The following is a 20,850-nucleotide window of genomic DNA, read 5'->3' as shown; positions in this document are numbered from 1 at the left end:
AGAAAGAAATACCATATGTGGTTTCTATTTTCCCAAATGGATACCAACCAATATAGTAAAGGAAGAAGTATCTCTCCAGGAACCAGTTGAACAATTTCTGTTACTCATCACAATACCCTTTTACGTATTCTTATTGCAAATTCTACTATCCCCCTTTTATAGAACAGTAAACTGAAAACTGAAGTGATTTTAAAAATTGACCAAAATTATACAGCTCATAACAGTGAAGCCTAAACTCAAAGGTGTTTCTACCTAAATTCTATGTTCCTTTTACAATGTTAAAAATCAAGAAACATCGATTGCTTTTAGCAGGGGAAAAAAAACACACTATTGGAATCAGTTCAGGAAACTAGTTGCACATTAACAGCACTAGCACTAAAAAGACTAATAATCTCTATTGTCTTGAAGCAAACTATACTTTTAGCCCTGGCTTCAAACAAACCTCATTTTTAAAGACTTAATTTACTCTAACAGGATAATTTATAAAATACTCTGAACTTAAAAAAAAATAAAATAAAAAAATAAAATACTCTGAACTTAAGATTTCTTGACAGGACAGACTTCAACATACATTTAAACTATTTCCTTGCCAAAAGTTTATCTTAATCATAACTTTTCACATATAAAACTATAAAAAGAGCAAGACAGTCTTATATAAAGCAATAATATAAGACTTACTAATTTAAAGAAAATATCAAGAATAGGACTATTACAAAGGATATTTTATTACCAAAAAAACTTAACTTATTATGTTAATTTAAAATCAGTAACTTTTAAAAAATTTTTGATTCTCATTATATTACACTGTTTAAGCAGTCTGAGTCCAAAAGATTCCTTGAATTAAAATAAATCAAATATACCATCATTAGCATCCAAATTCAACAGAAGGCAAAAATAAAACTAATAAGGGGTCATTAGAAACAAGTTAGGAGAAGGCAATGGCACCCCACTCCAGTACTCTTGCCTGGAAAATCCCATGGATGGAGGAGCCTAGTAGGCTGCAGTCCATGGGGTCGCTAAGAGTCGGACACGACTGAGCGACCACTTTCACTTTTCACTTTCATACATTGGAGAAGGAAACAGCAACCCACTCCAGTGTTCTTGCCTGGAGAATCCCAGGGACAGGAGAGCCTGGTGGGCTGCCGTCTATGGGGTCGCACAGAGTCGGACACGACTGAAGCGACTTAGCAGCAGCAGCAGTAGAAACAAGTTGGTGTAAAATGTTAGAGCTAAAATCATAAAAGTCTTGGAGAAAAAACAAAGGGATAAATTTGAATGATCTAGGATTTAGCAATGGATTCTTGGATATGACCCCAAAAGTAAGAGGAACAGAAGAAAAAAAAAAAAGATAAATTGGATTTCATCAAAATTAAAACTTCTAGAGAAGGGCCAAGATGGCAGAGTAGAACCGTAATATGATCTCCTCTCACAAGTGCACCAAACTCACAACAATCCGTAGACCAACCATTGTTGAAAAAAAACTGAAACCTACCAGGGAAGAGTCTCTCCAACTAAAGACATAAAGACAGAACCACAATGAGACTGGTAGTAGGGGTGTGCCTGTGATATGATCAAATCTCATACCCCCCCACAAAGTAAGCAACCCATAAACTAGAGTATAATTAGATTACAGACATTCTCCTGCAAGAGTGAGAATGCTGAGCCCCACATCAAGCCCCTGGATCAAGGTCTGGCACTAGGAGGAAGAGACCCCAGAACATTTGGTTTTGGAAGCCAGTGGAGTTTGACTGCAAAGGCTCCACAGGATTGGGAGAAATCGAGACTTCACTCTTAAAGAGTGCACACAAAATTTCAGGTGCATCAGGACCTAGGGCAAAAGCAGTAACTGGATAGTAGCCTGGGTCGAATCCACTGCTGATCTCTGGAGTGTCTTCTGGCAAGACAAGGTGGATGTGGCCCATCCTGGGGACACAAACACTGCTGATGAATGTACTGGAAAACACTGACCTATGGGGCCTCTCCCAGAGGGTGATATTCTGGCACAAAGACCCAGCCCCGCCTAAAAGCCTGTAGTCTCCAGTGTTGGGACACCTCAGGCCAAACGAAAAACTAAGTGGGAACATATTCCCACTGGTCAGCTGACAGGCTACCTAAAGATTTCCTGAGCACAGCAGCCTCCAGACACACCCCTAGAAAGGCCCTGCCCACCAGAGGACAAATACCCAGCCCCACCACCAGAGGGTAAACACTGGCCCCTCCTGCCAGACTCCATAAGCCTATAGACCAGCCTTAACCACCAGGGGGCAGATACTAGAAGCAAAAAAATTACGGTCCTGCAGCGTGCAAGCCAAATTCACAAACACAGGCCAGACATTACCCTAGAATTACTTGGTCCCTAGTCCCTTGTGACAAGAGGGGACAAGGGGACAGTCACAAGGAGACAAGTCTGGACATCTCCTTTGGAGGGTCACTTTTCCATGACAAGAAACCCAATGAACGTACAACAAACAAAAATACAAACAGCAATTTAGACAAAATGAGGCAACCCACTCCAGTATTCCTGCTTAGAAATCACTGCCCCTGAAGAGAAAAAAAGAATGAAAAGAAATGAGGACTTTGGTCTTGGAAGCCAGTGGAGCTTTACTGCAAAACCTCCACAAGATTGGGAGAAACAGAGACTTCACTCTTAAAGACTGCACACAAAATCTCAGTTTAAGAGACTTCTGGGACAAGTGTGATAATATTCGCATTACAGGGGTCCCAAAGGAGAAGAGAAGGTTCTGAGAACGTATTAGAAGAGGTACTAGCCAAAACTTTCTTAATCTGGGGAAGGAAAGAGTCACCCAAGCACAGGAAGTGCAGAGACTCTCATACAGGATTAGCCCAGAGAGGAATACATTAAAACACACTGTAATCAAAATGACAAAAATTAAAGACAAGAGAGAGTATTTGAAACTGGAGCCTATTTTACAGAGTGAAGTAAGCCAGAAAGAAAAACACCAATACTACAGTATACTAATGAATATACAAAAAAGATCTTCATGACCAAGATAATCACGATGGTGTGATCACTCACCTAGAAGCAGACATCCTGGAATGCAAAGTCAAGTGGGCCTTAGAAAGCATCACTACAACAAAGCTAGTGGAGGTGACAGAATTCCAGTTGCTATTTCAAATCCTGAAAGATGATGCTGTGAAAGTGCTGCACTCAATATGCCAGCAAATTTGGAAAACTCAGCGGTGGCCACAGGACTGGAAAAGGTCAGTTTTCATTCCAATCCCAAAGAAAGGCAATGCCAAAGAATGCTCAAACTACCGCACAATTACACTCATCTCACACGCTAGCAAAGTAATGCTCAAAATTCTCCAAGCCAGGCTTCAACAGTAGGTGAACCACGAACTTCCAGATGTTCAAGCTGGTTTTAGAAAAGGCAGAGGAACCAGAGATCAAATTGCCAACATCCGCTGGATCATCGAAAAAGCAAGAGAATTCCAGAAAAATATCTATTTCTGCTTTATTGACTATGCCAAAGCCTTTGACTGTGTGGATCCCAAAGAACTGTGGAAAATTCTTCAAGAGATGGGAATACCAGACCACCTTACCTGCCTCTTGAGAAACCTATATGCAGGTCAGGAAGCAACAGTTAGAACTGGCCATGGAACAACAGACTGGTTCCAAATAGGAAAAGGAGTACGTCAAGGCTGTATATTGTCACACTGCTTATTTAACTTATATGCAGAGTACATCATGAGAAACACTGGGCTGGAAGAAGCACAAGCTGGAACCAAGATTTCTGGGAGAAATATCAATAACCTCAGATATGCAGATGACACCACCCTTATGGCAAAAAGTGAAGAGGAACTAAAAAGTCTCTTAATGAAAGTAAAAGAGGAGAGTGAAAAAGTTGGCTTAAAACTCAACATTCAGAAAACTAAGATCATAGCATCTGGTCTCATCACTTCATGGGTAATACATGGGGAAACAGTGGAAACAGTGGCAGACTTTATTTTGGGGGGCTCCAAAATCACTGCAGATGGTGACTGCAGCCATGAAATTAAAAGACGCTTACTCCTTGGAAGGAAAGTTATGACCAACCTAGATAGCATATTAAAAAGCAGAGACATTACTTTGCCAACAAAGGTCCTAGTCAAGGCTATGGTTTTTCTAGTAGTCATGTATGGATGTGAGAGTTGAACTGTGAAGAAAGCTGAGTGCCGAAGAATTGATGCTTTTGAACTGTGGTGTTGGAGAAGACTCTTGAGAGTCCCTTGGACTGCAAGGAGATCCAACCAGTCCATTCTGAAGGAGATCAGTCCTGGGTATTCTTTGGAAGGAATGATGCTAAAGCTGAAGCTCCAGTACTTGGGCCACCTCATGTGAATAGTTGACTCATTGGAAAAGACTCTGATGCTGAGAGTGATCAGGGGCAGGAGGAGAAGGGGACGACAGAGGATGAGATGGCTGGATGGCATCACTGACTTGATAGACATGAGTTTGAGTGAACTCCGGGAGTTGGTGATGGACAGGGAAGCCTGGAATGCTGCAATTCATGGGGTCGCAAAGAGTTGGACACGACTGAGTGATTGATCTGAACTGAACTGAACGCATATTTATGGAATTTAGAAAGATGGTAACGATAACTCTGTATGCGAGACAGCAAAAGAGACATAGATGTATACAACAGTCTTATGGACTCTGTGGGAGAGGGCAAGGGTGGGATGATTTGGGAGAATGGCATGAAACATGTATAATATCATATATGAAACGAACCGCAAGTCCAGGTTCAATGCATGATACAGGATGCTCGGGGCTGGTGCACTGGGATGACCCAGAGGGATGGTAAGGGAAGGGAGGTGGGAGGGGGGTTCAGGATGGTGAACACATGTACACCTGTGGCAGATTCATGTTGATGTATGGCAAAACCAATACAATATTGTAAAAAATAAAATAAAAGCAACAAGGAAAAGGTAACAAATAACATACAAGGGAACTCCCATAAGGCTATCAGCAAATTTTTCAGCAAAACTTAACCCACCAGAAGAGAATGATATGATATATTTAAAGCGATGAAAGAAAAAAACATACAACCAAGAATACTCTACCTAGTAAGACTTTCATTGAGGTTTTATGAAGAAGTCAAAAACTTTACAGACTAGCAAAAGCTAAAAGAATTCAGCATCACCAAAGCAGCTTTACAACAAATCCTAAGGGAACGTCCCTAGGCAGAAAAGAAAAGGCCACAACTAGAAACAAGAAAATTACAAAACAGAAAAGCTCATTGGTAAAGGCAAACACACACAAAAGGTAGGAAACAATCCAAAAACAAAGCTAATAGTAAGGTTAAAGGACAAAAGTAGTAAAAATCATTTGTATCCACAATAAGCAGTTAAGGGATACACAAAACAATCTGATGCAAAATAATAATACCCAAAACAGTGATTATGAGGGGAGGCAAGTACAAATGAAGTTTATCTGAAATGTGTTTGAAAATTAAAAGGTCAGCAATTTAAAACAAGCACATACAAATATAGACTCCTATATAAAAATCTCATGGTAACCACAAAACAATAATCTATAATAGATATACACACAAAGAAGAAAAAATAATCTAAATAGAACACTAAAGAGAGTTATCAAACCACAATAAAGAGAACAAAAAAGGAAAATAGAAAGAAAGACCTACAAAAACAAATCCAAAAAAATTAAGAAAATAGCAATAGGAACATACATATTGGTTATCATCACCTTAAATGTAAATGAAATAAATGCTCCTACCAAAAGACAGAGACTGGCTGAATAAATACCAAAATAAGGCCTGTATACCTGCTGCCTATAAGAGACTCACCTCAGATCTATAGACACATATGGACTGACAGTAAGTGGATGGAAAAAAGGTATTCAGTGCAACTAGAAATCAAAAGAAAAGTTGGAATAGTAATACTTGTGTCACACAAAATATACTGTCAAATAAAAACAATAGACAGAGAAGGACACTACATGATGATTAAAGGATCAACTCAAAAAGAAGGTAGCACAGTTTTAAATACACAGATACCCAACATAGGAGCCCCTCAATATATAAGCCAAACGTTAAAAGACATAAAAGGAGAAACTGATGTTAATACAATAAAGTGGTGGACGTTAGCATCCCACTTACATCAATGGACAGATTAATCAGACAGAAAATCAATAAGGAAACATGGGACTTAAATGATACATTAGGCCAGATGGACTTAACTGACATTTATAGAGCATTACATCCAAAAGCTGTGGGACACACATTCTTTTCAAGTGTACATGGAACAGTCTCCAGAATACATCACATGCTAGGACATATAGCAAGCCACAGTGAATTTAAGAAAACTGAAATTAAATCAAATATTGCTGCTATCTATTCAAACTACAAGGCTATAAAGCTAGAAATCAACTACAAGAAAAAACTTGAAAAGATACAGACAGATGGAAGCTACAAAATATGCTACTAAGCAAGTGAAGAAATCAAAGAGGAAATTTTTAAATGTCTAAAGACTAATGCCTAAAAGAGTAAAATTACTATCCAAAACCTATGGGATACAGCAGAGGCAGTTCTAAGAGGGAAGTTCATAGCAATACAAGTTTACCTAAGGAAACAAGAAAAGTCTCAAAACTTAACCTTACATAAGAAGCAACTAGAGAAAGAACAACAAACAAAACTCAATGTTAGTAAAAGAAAATAAATCACAAAGATCAGAGCAGAAATAAATGAAATAGAGACTTCAAAAACAACAGAAAGATCAATGAAACCAAAACTTGGTTCTTTGAAAAGATAACTAATTTAACAACGAAAAGTTGAAAGCATTTCCTCTAAGATCAACAGTAAGGATGCCCATCCTCACCACTTATATTCAACACAGTTTTGGAAGTCCTTGCCATAGCAATTAGAGAAGAAAAGGAAATAAAAGCAATCCAAATTGGAAGAGAAGTAAACCTGTCACTGTTGCAAATATTTCTATGTCAACCTTTAGACAGTCTCATCAAGAATAAAAGGGAGATGACCAAATAAAGAAAATCAGAAATGAAAATGGGGAAGTTATAACCACCACCACAGGAATACAAAAGATCATCGGGTGAATACTACAAGCAACTATACACCAATTAAAAAGGACAACTAGGAGAAATGGACAAATTCTTAGAAAGGTACACTCTCACAAGACTGAACCGAGAGGAAACAGAATATACGAACAGGTCAACTACCAGTACATAAACTGAATCAGTAATTTTAAAATTCCCAGCAAATAAAAGCCAATGACAAGATGGTTTCTAAGGTGAATTCCACCAAACATTTAGAGAAGAGTTAATACCTATCCTTCTGAAACTATTCCAAGAAACTGCAAGGTAAGAAACACTCCCAGACTCATTCTATGAGGCCACCAACACCCTGATACCAAAACCAGAAAAAGGTATCAAAAAAGAAAAGTATAGGCCAATATCACTGATGAACACAATGTAAAAATCCTCAACAAAATATGAATCCAAACTCAATCCAACAATACATTAAAAGGATGATACACCATGATCAAGTTGGATTTATTCCAAGATGTAAGGACTTTTCAATATCTGCAAATTAATGAATGTGATAACATCACATTAACAAACTGAGGAATAAAAACCATATGATCATCTCAACCAATGCAGAAAAAGCTTTTGATAAAATTCAACATCAATTTATAATAAAAACTAGTCCAAAAATAGGCATAGAGGGAACATACTTCAACATAATAAAGGCGATATATGACAAGTCCACAGCCAACATCACACTCAATGATGAAAACATGAAAGCATTTTCTGTAAGATAATGAAGAAGACAAAGGATGCCCATTCTCACCACTTTTATTCAGCATAGTTTTGGAAGTCCCAGACACAGAAATTAAAGAAAAGGAAATAAAAGGAATCTGAGCTGGAAAAAAAGAAGTGAAACTGTCATGGTTTGCACATGGCATTTCTATGCTCTACACAGGAAATCTTAAAGATGCTACCAGAAAACTACTAGAGCCCATGAATGAATTCAGCAAAGTTGAAAGATACAAAATTAACGTACAGAAACTCACTGTATTTATATACACTAACAACCAAATATCAGAAAGAGAAATTAAGAAAACAACCCCATTTACTATTGCATCAAAAAGAATGAAATATCTGGAAATAAACCAACTTAAAGATGCAAAATGAAAAGACAACCTACAGAATGGAAGAAAATATTTGCAAACATTACAAATGACAAGGGATTAATTTCCAAAATATATAAACAGCTCACAAAGCTAAGAATCAAAAAAAGAAAACAACCCAATCAATAATGGGCAGAAGACCTAAACAGATATTTCTCCAAAGATGGCCAACAGGCACATGAAAATATTTTCAACATCACTAATTATTAGAGGAATGCAAATCAAATCATAGTATCTCAGGAACACCTCACATCAGTCAAAATGGCTATCATCAAAAAAATCCAAAAACAATAAATGCTGGGGAGAGTGTGGAGGGACAGGAACCCTCATACACTATTGGTGGGAATGTAAACTGGTGCAGCTACTACAGAGAAGTATGGAGGTGCCTTAAAAAACTAAAAACAGATTTGCCATATGACCCAGCAATCCCCTTACTGAGCGTATATCCAGAGAAAACTCTAATTTCAAAAGATACAAGCACCCCAATGTTCATAGCTGTAGTATTTACAGTAGCCAAGACATGGAAACAACCTAAATGTCCATCAACAGAGAAATAAATAAAGAAGATGTGGTGTGTAGGTACACACACACACACACACACACACACACACACACAACTACTCATAATACTAGAATACTACTCAGCCACTAAAAAGAATGAAATATAGCAACATGGATAGACCTAGAAATTACCAAGTGAAGTAAGAGAGAGAAAGACAAATATCATATGATATCACTTATATGTGGAATCTTAAAAAAACTGATATAAATGAACTTATTTACAAAACATAAACAGACTCAAAGACACAGAAAACAAACTTTGGGCTACCAAAGGGGACAGTTGGCAGGGGGGTGGGGGGGTGTAGCTGAAGATAAATTAGGAGTTTGGGATTACCATATATACCTTATTACATATAAAACTGGAGCAGGAAATGGCAACCCACTCCAATATTCTTGCCTGGAGAATTCCATGGACAGAGGAACCTGGTGGGCTACAGTTCATGGGGTCGCAAAGAGCTGGACACGACTGACTGACTAACACATATAAAATAGGTAAATAACAAGGACCTGCTGTATAGCACAGGGAACCATATTCAATACCTTGTAATAACCTATAATAGAAAGAAATCTGAAAAAGAATATATATATATATATGTATAACTGAATCACTTTGTTATACACTTGAAACTAACATAACATTGTGAACTCACTATACTTCAATAAAACAATTAAAACTTTAATGCATCAAAGGACATTTATCAAGAAAGTAAAAAAACAACTTACAGAATAGGAAAAATTATTTACATATCATACATCTGATAAGGATTTAATATCCAGAATATATAAAAAATTCAATTTAAATAAATTTTAAAATGGGCAGATTACTTAAGCGGACAACAATGGTAACAATGGCATAAGGAAATACACAAATGGTCAATAAACACATGAAAAGATGCTTAACCTCGTTAGTAAAGCAAGAAATGCAAATCAAAGCCGCAATAAGATACCAATTCACACCTACTACAATGGCTATAACAAAACGGAAGGAAGGAAGGAAGGAAGGTAGATAGATAGGTAGATAGATAGATAACAAGTGTTGACCCAGATGTAAAAACTGGAACACTCATACATTGCTAGTAGGGATGTAAATGGGAATGTAAAATGTTGTAGCCTCTGTGGAAATCAGTTTGATGTTTTCCCAAAAAGATAAACATAGAATTACTTATGACCCAGCAATTCTACATCTAGATACGTAACCAAAAGAACTGACAGCAGAAACTGAAGAAGATACTTTTACATGATAATTTTGGTATAAATAAAATTTGAACCACAATTAAAATATTATCAAATCAATTCATCCTTAATATGTTGTCCCCCCCCCCAAAAAAAAGAAAATCAAATTAACTAAAAACCAGAAAGTAGAATTTAAAAAGAATATAAGTATTGATATTCCCCTCTCACAAACAGTTAAATTTTGAAACACTGAATAATTATACGTCATACATATTAGATTTTTTAAAAATTATAAAAAATATATAGCTTACAAAGTACCATATTTTCAGTAAACTTTTATAAAATGTATAAAGGCATTTCATCACATTCCAAAAGTAATATATATGCCTCATTCTTAAAGATCTGTCTTCATATCTTAAACACACACATAAATAGCTCAAAGAATACAACAGTCTTTAATATTAGCAACTTATTAGACACAGGGGATATATTTGTAATTAAAAGAAATAGCCAAATTTAGAATGATGACTTGTACATCTGTCTTTCTTCTTGAAATAATTGCTTAACAATTTACAAAGGCACAACTTAAAGAGAAAAAATTAACTTTTATGAGTGTGCACTTCATTGAAATTAAAGTTCACTATTACAGGATGGGAAATAATACACATGTATAGTTCCATCTTTTCTCTCTCACACACACATGCATTTTAGATCCACCCAACTAAAAAGTTGTTAATAAATCAGTCTGTGAATTTCAACTTAAGTAATTCCATAAAATATTGCCACCAAAGAAAAGTAATAAAGCATTAGCATGGCCATAATAACCCCTACTTACTAACACTTACTGTGTGAAAATTTATCATTTCTTGAAGACTGTCGGAAAATTTGGTCAAACTTGTCTGAGAAAGAAATCAAAAGAAAACCAAGTTATTTAAGAGCTACTAATATATGCTAGAAAAACATAATTTCAGCATTTGTGACAGAAAGATCAAGTTACAGTGTAAATAGTAACATTTATTTCTCACTAGGACAATCTCACTACTTCTCAGACATGGTCTGCATAGAAGTCTACAGGTAGTAACATGAAACTCAAGAACAGTCAAAGAATTAAACTGTCTATCAATATTATTATACTAACTAATTGAAATGGCATATATAAACCTAAAAGTTAAAAGTGAGTGTATCAAGACTGTGTGCATTTAGGTATCTATGAATCACATAATTATCAAATTACATCATTTTTTTCACTAGCTATTATTCCTCATAAAAGAAACATTATAATACCACATAATATAGCAGGGGGTATAAGCTAACATAGCTAGTTGACCAGAACTTTCCTATGCAGCCCCCCAAATGTACAGTTAGATACTAGTCTTAAGTTAATGTTCTCTGCTTGCACTAATAACCCTACCTGCTCAGGTGCCCTTCTAGATGCTTCAGCTCATCTATCAGCAAGTATAGTAAACAGACATTTACAACATAGACCAACCATCACCTTCTAACTGTCTTAGAACACAGGATTATATAAGATAGCACCAATAGGTGTTAGCTTTTCCACTTCTGATTTTAAGGACCACCACTATTATTAATAAGGTACATAAATATAGTTATTTAATAACATGTTGCATTGATCATTGTAACTAAGTTTAATAATACTAACCTCAACTACAGCATCATTACTAGAATACTGTGCCAGGTCTCGAATCCCATTCATGAACTGTTTATTTGCAACACAAAAGGCTTTTCCAGTATCAATCATTGCAATACACAGTTTCACAAGCTGAAAAAGAAACACATTATATAACTGAAAAAAAAATTTTAATTAATTGAACAAGTATTATCAATAACCACATGAGTTTGCGTAGTTAAGATTACAGTTCATCAATAAATGGAAACTAAACAAAAAGTGTTCTTTTTTTCCCTTTGGCTTATAAAGTAAATCATAAGAGAGCTGTATCAAAAAACAAAAGATGACCTTTCAGGATGCAGAGAGTGTCTTATAACACCAACCACCAATCAAGTTAATTTTTAATTTTATCAAGTTAAATTCAACACTGTAACTTAACTCCACAAAAATGTATTAAGCATCTCTTGGAAAGAATAAAAGGAAACTTAGGCAGAGCAAGCAGTTTGACAAAAGATTTTTTGAAAACACAACTGTATATGGTGGAGGAAAGGGAAGTAAACGGGTACGGTGGGTGAGTCATGCTGGTCCTTTTAGTATCAGACTATCAGAGCAGAATTGATTAATCAACTGTATTTCTCCAATGCCTACCTTTCTAGGCACTATACTAAATCTTAGAACTGGGCTTCTCCCTTTCCCCATTCCCTCTTTTTATCTTTCCCTTTTTAATCTTTCTCTTTTTCCTGTCCATTCCTTTTCTTTTTCTAGCCCTTCTTTTTTATTTCACACAAAACATTTTCTTTAAGCAAACAATATCTTGGGTGAAAGTTAAACATAATAAAGATGAAAGTGGAGCTGATCTAGAAGGAAGGGTAATGACAGCATGGGAAGTGGGGTCACCAAGAAGAGGATAAACAGCTCAGGAAAACTTTAGAAGACAACACAAGGATCTCGGGAGTATAATTTAAAACTGTTACCCTGGAATCTGGAGCAACGTTAAATAAAAAAAAAATCTCTGTTCTAATATGGAAAAAAATCTATTTCTGTTTTATTGAATATGCTAAGGCCTTTGACTGTGTGGATCACAACAAACTGGAAAATCCTTCGAGAGACAGGAATACCAGACCACCTGACCTGCCTTATGAGAAACCTGTATGCAGGTCAAGAAGCAACAGTGAAAACTGGACATGGAACAACGGACTGGTTCCAAATTGGGAAAGGAGTACGTCAAGGCTGTATATTGTCACCCTGCTTATTTAACTTCTATGCAGAGTACATCATGAGAAACGCTGGGCTGGATGAAGCACAAGCTGGAATCAAGAATGCCAGGAGAAATATCAATAGCCTCAGATATGCAGATGACACCACCATTATGGCAGAAAGCAAAGAGGAATTAAAGAGCCTCTTGATGAAAGTAAAAGAGGAGACTGAAAAAGCTGGCTTAAAACTCAACATTCAAAAAACGAAGATCATGGCATCCGGTCCCATCACTTCCTGGCAAACAGATGGGGAAACAATGGAAACAGTGACAGACTTTATTTTTTGGGGCTCCAAAATTGCTGCAGATGGTGACTGCAGTCATGAAATTCAAAGGCACCTGCTCCTTGGAATAAAAGCTATGACAAACCTAGACAGCGTATTAAAAGGCAGAGACGTTACTTTGCTGACAAAGGTCCATATAGTCCAAAGCTATGGCTTCTCCAGTAGTCATGTATGGATGTCAGAGTTGGACCATAAAGAAGGCTCAGTTTCAAAGAGCTGATGCTTTTCAATTATGGTGTTGGAGAAGACTTGAAACTCCCTTGGACTGCAAGGAGATCAAACCAGTCAATCCTAAAGGAAACCAACCCTGAATATTCACTGGAAGGACTCATGCTGAAGCTGAAACTCCAATACTTTGGCCACCTGATGTAAAGAGCTGACTCATTAGAAAAGACCCTGATGCTGAGAAAGACTGAAGGTAGGAGAAGGGGAAGACAGAGGATGAGATGGCTGGATGGCATCATCGACTCAATGAACATGAGTCTGAGCAAGCTGCGGGCGACGGTGAAGGACAGCGAACCCTAGTGTATTGCAGGCCATGGGGTCACAAAGAATCAGACACGACTGAGAAACTGAACAACAAAATCCTAACCATTAGAAAAGCAGGTAAATTCTATTTAGCACAAACACAACTGCTATGCTCATCAAAACTATGCAAAAGAGAATAAAGGAAGAACATGTGACCAGGACTATGGAGTTCAAAGAAGGATTCCTGCAAAAGGAAACACTTGAGAAAAGCCCTGAAGACCAACAGGAATTAGTCAATCAGATAAGGGTAATAAGACACTACTTTAGGAAAAGCATGAGCTAACCCTGAAGCGTACAAGGCAGGGTAAACCAGAAGCACTAAGGAGCTTGCTGCTAAGCCACTTCAGTCGTGTCCGACCCTGTGCGACCCCATAGACGGCAGCCCAGCAGGCTTCCCCGTCCCTGTGATTCTCCAGGCAAGAACACTGGAGTGGGTTGCCATTTCCTTCTCCAGTGCATGAAAGTGAAAAGTGACAGTGAAGTCACTCAGTCATGTCCTACTCTTAGCGACCCCATGGACTGCAGCCTACCATGCTCCTCTGTCCGTGGGATTTTCCAGGCAAGAGTACTGGAGTGGGGTGCTATTGCCTTCTCCACTAAGGAGCTTAGTTCAGTGCAAAAATGTACACAAGGGCCAGATCAGGAAAAACATTGTGGGCAAAGCAAAGGTGTTCACATAATATATGAAAAGAAATGGGAAACAATAAAGACACCCTACATCTTAGAAGCATGGCTTAGGGAATCTCTCTGGCAAACAGAGGATGATGGCTTTATATTAGAAAAGAGGACAATTTAAAGATGTAGAGAGGGAAAAGAGAGAGGTGACTAAAGCAAAGTCTTTCTCAAAGAAGTTAAGTCTGGAAGTGCATAGGAAAAGGGGTGCTTTTATCACTCAAATGTGTGTGTGTGTGTGTGGAATGGATTAAGGACAGATTCTGTTAAGTTTCTAGATTAAAAGCAAGAAATAAAATGTTCCCATCAAAAGGAAGACACAAGTTCCTCTACTAAAAATGAAGAATAAGCTGGTAAATCTTGAGAGAACAGTGAATATAAGAGCTGCTAAAGATGAATGCTCAAGCTACCACACAAATGCACTCATCTCACACACTAGTAAAGTAATGCTCAAAATTCTCCAAGCCAGGCTTCAGCAATACGTAAACCATGAACTTCCAGATGTTCATGCTGGTTTTAGAAAAGGCCAGAGAACAAATTGCCAACATCCGCTGGATCATCAAAAAAGCAAGAGAGTTCCAGAAAAATATCTATCTCTGCTTTATTGACTATGCCAAAGCCTTTGACTGTGTGGATCACCACGAACTGTGGAAAATTCTTCAAGAGATGGGAAGGCCAGACCACCTGAGCTGCCTCTTGAGAAACCTATATGCAGGTCAGGAAGCAACAGTTAGAACTGGATATGGAACAACAGACTAGTTCCAAATAGGAAAAGGAGTATGACAAGGCTGTATATTGTCATCCTGCTTATTTAACTTATATGAAGAATACATCATGAGAAACGCTGGGCTGGATAAAACACAAGCTGGAATCAAGATTGCCGGGAGAAATATCAATAATCTCAGATATGCAGATGACAGCACCCTGATGGCAGAAAGTGAAGAAGAACTAAAGAGCCTCTTGATGAAAGTCTCCTTGAAAGAGGAGACTGAAAAAGTTGGCTTAAAGCTCAATATTCAGAAAACTAACATCATGGCATCCAGTCCCATCACTTCATGGCAAATAGATGGGGAAACAGTGGCTGACTTTATTTTGGGGGCTCCAAAATCACTGCAGATGGTGACTGCAGTCATGAAATTAAAAGATGCTTACTCCTTGGAAGATGACCAACCTAGACAGCATATTAAAAAGCAGAGACATTACTTTGTCAACTAAAGTCCATCTAGTCAAGGCTATGGTTTTTCCAGTAGTCATGTATGGATGTGTGAGAGTTGGACTATAAAGAAAGCTGAGCACTGAAGAATTGATGCTTTTGAACTGTGGAGAAGACTTTTGAGAGTCCCTTGGACTGCAAGGAGATCCAACCAGTCCATCCTAAAGGAAATAAGTCCTGAATATGCACTGGAAGGACTGATGTTGAAGCTGGAACTCCAATACTTTGGCCACCTGATGCAAAGAGCTGACTCATTTGAAAAGACCTTGATGCTGGGAAAGATTGAGGGCAGGAGGAGAAGGGGATGACAGAGGATGAGATGGTTGGATGGCATCACCCACTCAATGGACACGAGTTTGGGTAAACTCAGGGAGTTGGTGATGGACAAGAGAGGCCTCTGGCGTGCTGCAGTCCATGGGATCACAAAGAGTCGGACATGACTGAGTGACTGAACTGAAATGAACTGAAAGATAGTAAGATAACCTGACTGCGTCTTGAAAAAACTGCTTTGCATCAAGAATCCCACCAATCCGTTTCACCAAACAAGTGTGTAACTTTTCCTGAAGGGCTCTGTAGCCCAGATATGAGATAGAGAATATAGAAGATTAGACAAATACAGTCAAAATTCTGCAGAATAGGTGCTGTGGAAAGAAAATGGAGGTCTTCAGAAGAGAAATGATGATATAAAACTAAGAGCAGACTAGAAGGGTTCACCAGAGAAGGCAATGGCACCCTACTCCAGTACTCTTGCCTGGAAAATCCCATGGACAGAGGAGCCTGGTAGGCTGCAGTCCATGGGGTCGCTAAGAGTTGGACACGACTGAGCGACTTCACTTTCACTTTTCATGTTCATGCACTGGAGAAGGAAATGGCAACCCACTCCAGTGTTCTTGCCTGGAGAAATCCCAGGGACGGCAGAGCCTGGTGGGCTGCCGTCTATGGGGTCGCACAGAGTCAGACACGACTGAAGCAACTTAGCAGCAGCAGCAGCAGAAGGGTTCACAGATGTATTACACATAATAGCCAAAAAGTGGAAACAACCCGAATGTCAATCAATGGATGAAAAGATAAATATGGTATATCCATACAACAGCATATTATTCAGCCATGAAAAAGGAAATACTAAAGATGTTACAACGTAGACAGATGAACTTTTAAAACATTATGTTAAGTGAAAGGAGCCAGCCACAAAAGGTCAAATATTGCATGATTCCATTTATATGAAATGTATAAGAATAGGCAAATCCATAGAGACAGAATGTTAATTAGTGGTTGCCAGAGTATACAGGGAGAGGGAAATTGGAAGTGACTGCTAATGTGTATAGAGTTTATTAGGGTAAGAGAAATGTTCTGAAATTAAGTAGTGGCAATAGTTGTACACACTGTGAATATACTAAAAAACACTGAGTTGCAAAGTTTAAAATGGTAGATTTTATATTAGGTGAATTTAATCTTAATTAAAAGTACCGTGAATAAAAAAGAGCTCTGTAAGTAGACAGGCTTAAAAGACTAGAGATCTAGATAAACCTGAAAAACAGAAGCAGGAGGAGTCCAAGATGAGAACTGAAAAGACCAGAGACTCCCATTAGAAAGTAAGGTATCAAAGATTATTCCAGTTTCAGAGATTACAACTTTGAGCAACAAGGCATAGCATCTGGCCAGTGAAACAGGTACCAGAATTAAAATAAGGTCACTATCACAGGAGCTGGAGAGAAAATGAATGTGTCATATAGCTGAATCAAATATATACTGCAGTTACTCGGGAGAAGGAATGACTTGGAGATACATAAATACTTTGCCAGCTGTCAAAAGTCCTTATTAGATGACAGTGAAGATAGCTGTAACTAAATCACATTATATAATCTACAAAGACAGAAGATTTTTACCTAACACTAAAATGAGGGGATTTTTCCCATTAAAGACACTCTGTCTTCAAGACAGACCTAAGTCTGTTGAAGAGACATCACCAACATTAACATTCATTTAGAACTTACCATGTGCCAAAGCACTTAACATGTATTAACACATCTTATTCACATAATAACCCTATGAGATAGATACTCTTATTTTCCCCATTTTGGAGACGAAGAAACTCGGACATAGGAAGGTTTAGGAACTTGCTCAAGGCCCGTATGGCTTAGTGAGTGGTAGAGCCTGACTCATATATGGGCAGTGTTGCTCCAGGCTTTGTGCTCTTTCCTACTAGACTATGTTATAAACCAAATATTGCCATAATATTATAATAATTTAAATAGAAGTATAATTTTAAAATGTAAGATGTAAAAATGCAAGAAATAATGTAATATCTGGGGGAAAAAAACCTAAGTTTGATAGTACTTGAGCTGTAATTTAAAGGGTATCTACTTAAAAAGGAGCAAGCCATTTCAATGAGAAGATTAAACAGATATGGAAATTATATGTAGATGGCAACTATGATGCTCTGTGATGTTGCCAATGCCAGAATACCAGGCAGAATGGATAAATAATTGGACCTAGTCAAATAATGCCATTCATTCATGGAGCACTACTCATTAGAAAGAATATAACTACCAATGGCATATATTTACAAGCAAAACAAATATAAGCTAAGTCAGCAAACTAGTTAAACCTGTCGCTGCCATGATTTGCAATGATATTACAGGTACAACTTGCCCTGCACAAAGTTATGAAATCACTAAACTAGCCTTAGATAATCCTTCCCCTCCACTAATGCCACCACCTTCAATAACAACCAGTTCTTGCTCCTCACAGGCCTCTTCTCTAATTGTACCTCCTCATAATTCTAGAGTAAAAATGTTCAATGAGAGCTTAAGAATTTGGGTAAGGGACATTATATAAGGGATCAAGATCTTAAAGTAGAGAAATACCTTTTTAAAGTGTCAAAGTTTCCATGATGTCCTTACTGGCCCAACTCTGTTGATGTTGCTTAGTTGCTCAGTTGTGTCTGATTCTTTTGCAACTCCATGAACTATAACCCACCAGTTTCCTCTGTTTATGGGATTTCCCAGGCAAGAATACTGGAGTAGGTTGCCATTTCCTTCTCCAGGGGATCTTCCCAACCCAGGGGCTGAACCGGCATCTCCTGCTTGGCAGGAAGATTCTTTACCACTGAGCCACCTGGAAGCCCTAATACAGACTCTAGAAAGGGTTTAGAGTTCTTAGTACTAAATAGCAATACTTTGACAACTTGCTTTAGATTTGGATTTTTTCGTTTAAGATTCTACCAGTCTCTCAACCCCAACCAAAGGATATAAAGGGGTGAAACCAAAAAATAGCTGCTCATAAAAGCAAAATCATTAACAAAAATACTGTAGGAGGAGTCTGTTTAGATATTTTAAATTCTGAGGTCCCCCCTGACACATAGTGTTTTGTTTGATTTAGATGCAAATCTACCCAGAGAAAATGGGTACCCTTATTGCACTACTCTGTGATTCTTTTTAAAAGAAAGAAAGAAACTTTATCCTTCTACATATTCTCTCATACATCTACCAGAAAACCAAAGCTACATCTTCTGCTATCTACCTTAAGAGTTTAAAAACTTTGTTTCATAAAGTCCTCAAAAATAAATGTAATACATCAGGGTAAAATAATAATAATGATGACAACAGTAACAATGATCCCATACACATAGTTTTAAACAGAAAATAACATTTCTGAAAATAGTATCTTTACCAAAAATTCTAACATTTGTTTTTAAAAACACTTGCCTGAAGTTTGCTAGGGTTCCTCAGAAAACTTTCAGGTAGCATGTGCCCCTCAACATAGACCAGGAGTACAGTGGTGCCCAAGAAGAGTGCTGAACTAAAAATAAAACAGATGGGATTCTAACCCTGGCTCTGCCTTTTCTAGCTCAGTGATTTGAACCACCTCCTCTTTACTTTTGGGGCTTTGCCACTGTCATCTAGAAAATGGAAATAATCCGCTTGCCCCACCTACCTCACAGGACCATTGTAAAAATCCAAAACACACTATATCAAAGTGCTTTGAAAATTACAGTGTACTGCACAAAAATAACTTATTACTAAACATTTTCTGAAATTTTTGTCTTATATATATAACTAATAGCTACTGCTTTATATATTTTCTATACTATTTACATTATATATACATATTGCATAATTTCAAAACATTTGAAAATCTTCAGTCTAATTAATGTATCTTACATCACTGCTATTCAGAGTGCAGTCTATTCAACAGCATTGGTGTCACCTAAAATCTGGCTACACAAACAGAATCTCAGATACCAAGACTTACTGAATCTGGATCTGTATTCTCACAAAAACCCCACATATTCCTATGCACAGTAACATTTGATAAGCACTGCTTTCCAAAACAATTCCATTTACAATAATAAGTAAATAAACAGAAAATTATCTTCAGAAAAAAGTATTTCAAATAAACACATTTAGTCTCCAGAAATTTTAACAATCAACAACGGTTACTTAAAATCAGAAGCCATGTCTTATTCATTCGTATATTTCTGTTATACAACAGGTAACATTTCTGAGATAGAGACAAAAAAAAAAGAGATTATCAATAATTAACACAGAAGATAGGAATCAATGTACGTTTACCCCTGCATAGAATATGACAATTTAATATCAATTATTAAATAAATACATATTCAGTATTTCTGGCATTAAGCTTTAAAAAATGGAATGAGTATTAAAATTTTTATATTTGAACACGGCCAAACCCAAATATACAACCAAGAATGGTTCGGTTACATATGCTATCCATTAAGCAACACAAAGTTATACTGCAATCTATTTGATGGAGAAGGAAACAAACTTCCAACAGTATAAAAGATGCCTAGTCAGACAGGGTTCAAATTCTTGCTCTGGCATTTCGATTAAATTTTCAACCAACTACTTAACATCTCTAGCCTCAACTTCTGCATGTGTAAAATCGGGATAATATTAGCATTTACCTTCATGGATATAAAAGAAATCATGTGACCCATCTGGCACTGTAGGCACAAATCAGTATGCAAAACAGGAACTACTGTTTTAAAAAGTTAAAGTAAAATTTACCTTATCAAGTTTCAGTTCCAATTCTGCCACATCTCCTTCCACTTCTTCCAAAGCAGCCCTAAAAAATTAAACAAAAATAAGTTATTTTGTGTTTAAATGTACACTTTACTCTTGAAAAGTAACTCCAAGTGAAAAAATAGGTATGAATGCTTAAAAACTACACTTCATGTACAGTACTAATTCCCTTAGAACAAAGTATGAATATTTCATAATCATGTGTTACAACAGATGAAAGATTATTGTTTAAGGTAATGAGAGAACACAAGCTAAGTTACTCAAAGTATTCATAGTCTTCAAATTAATAACACTAGTTAGAACTATTTAGCATTAGGTTTTTT

At 37.1% G+C, this 20,850-nt stretch overlaps 1 protein-coding gene across 5 annotated transcripts in view; it reads right to left on the bottom strand.

Moving 5' to 3' along the window:
• Positions 1-20,850, bottom strand: part of ACAP2 (ArfGAP with coiled-coil, ankyrin repeat and PH domains 2) — a 172,248-nt gene that overhangs the window by 88,369 nt on the left and 63,029 nt on the right. For 3 of the 5 annotated variants that reach the window (NM_001105337.2, XM_059891945.1, XM_059892010.1), the window contains exons 2-4: positions 20,513-20,570; positions 11,561-11,680; positions 10,746-10,799 (exon numbers count right to left, since the gene is read on the bottom strand). In NM_001105337.2, coding sequence (NP_001098807.2) covers positions 10,746-10,799; positions 11,561-11,680; positions 20,513-20,570 — 232 coding nt within the window. Of the gene's footprint in view, positions 1-10,745; positions 10,800-11,560; positions 11,681-19,186; positions 19,281-19,921; positions 19,983-20,512; positions 20,571-20,850 lie in introns of those variants that run through there. The other 2 variants (XM_059891953.1, XM_059891977.1) reach the window with 2 other exon arrangements.

The sequence above is a fragment of the Bos taurus genome, chromosome 1, assembly GCF_002263795.3.
Source record: "Bos taurus isolate L1 Dominette 01449 registration number 42190680 breed Hereford chromosome 1, ARS-UCD2.0, whole genome shotgun sequence".
NCBI classification, from domain to species: Eukaryota; Metazoa; Chordata; class Mammalia; order Artiodactyla; family Bovidae; genus Bos; species Bos taurus.
This window is presented reverse-complemented; position numbering and strand designations above follow the sequence as displayed.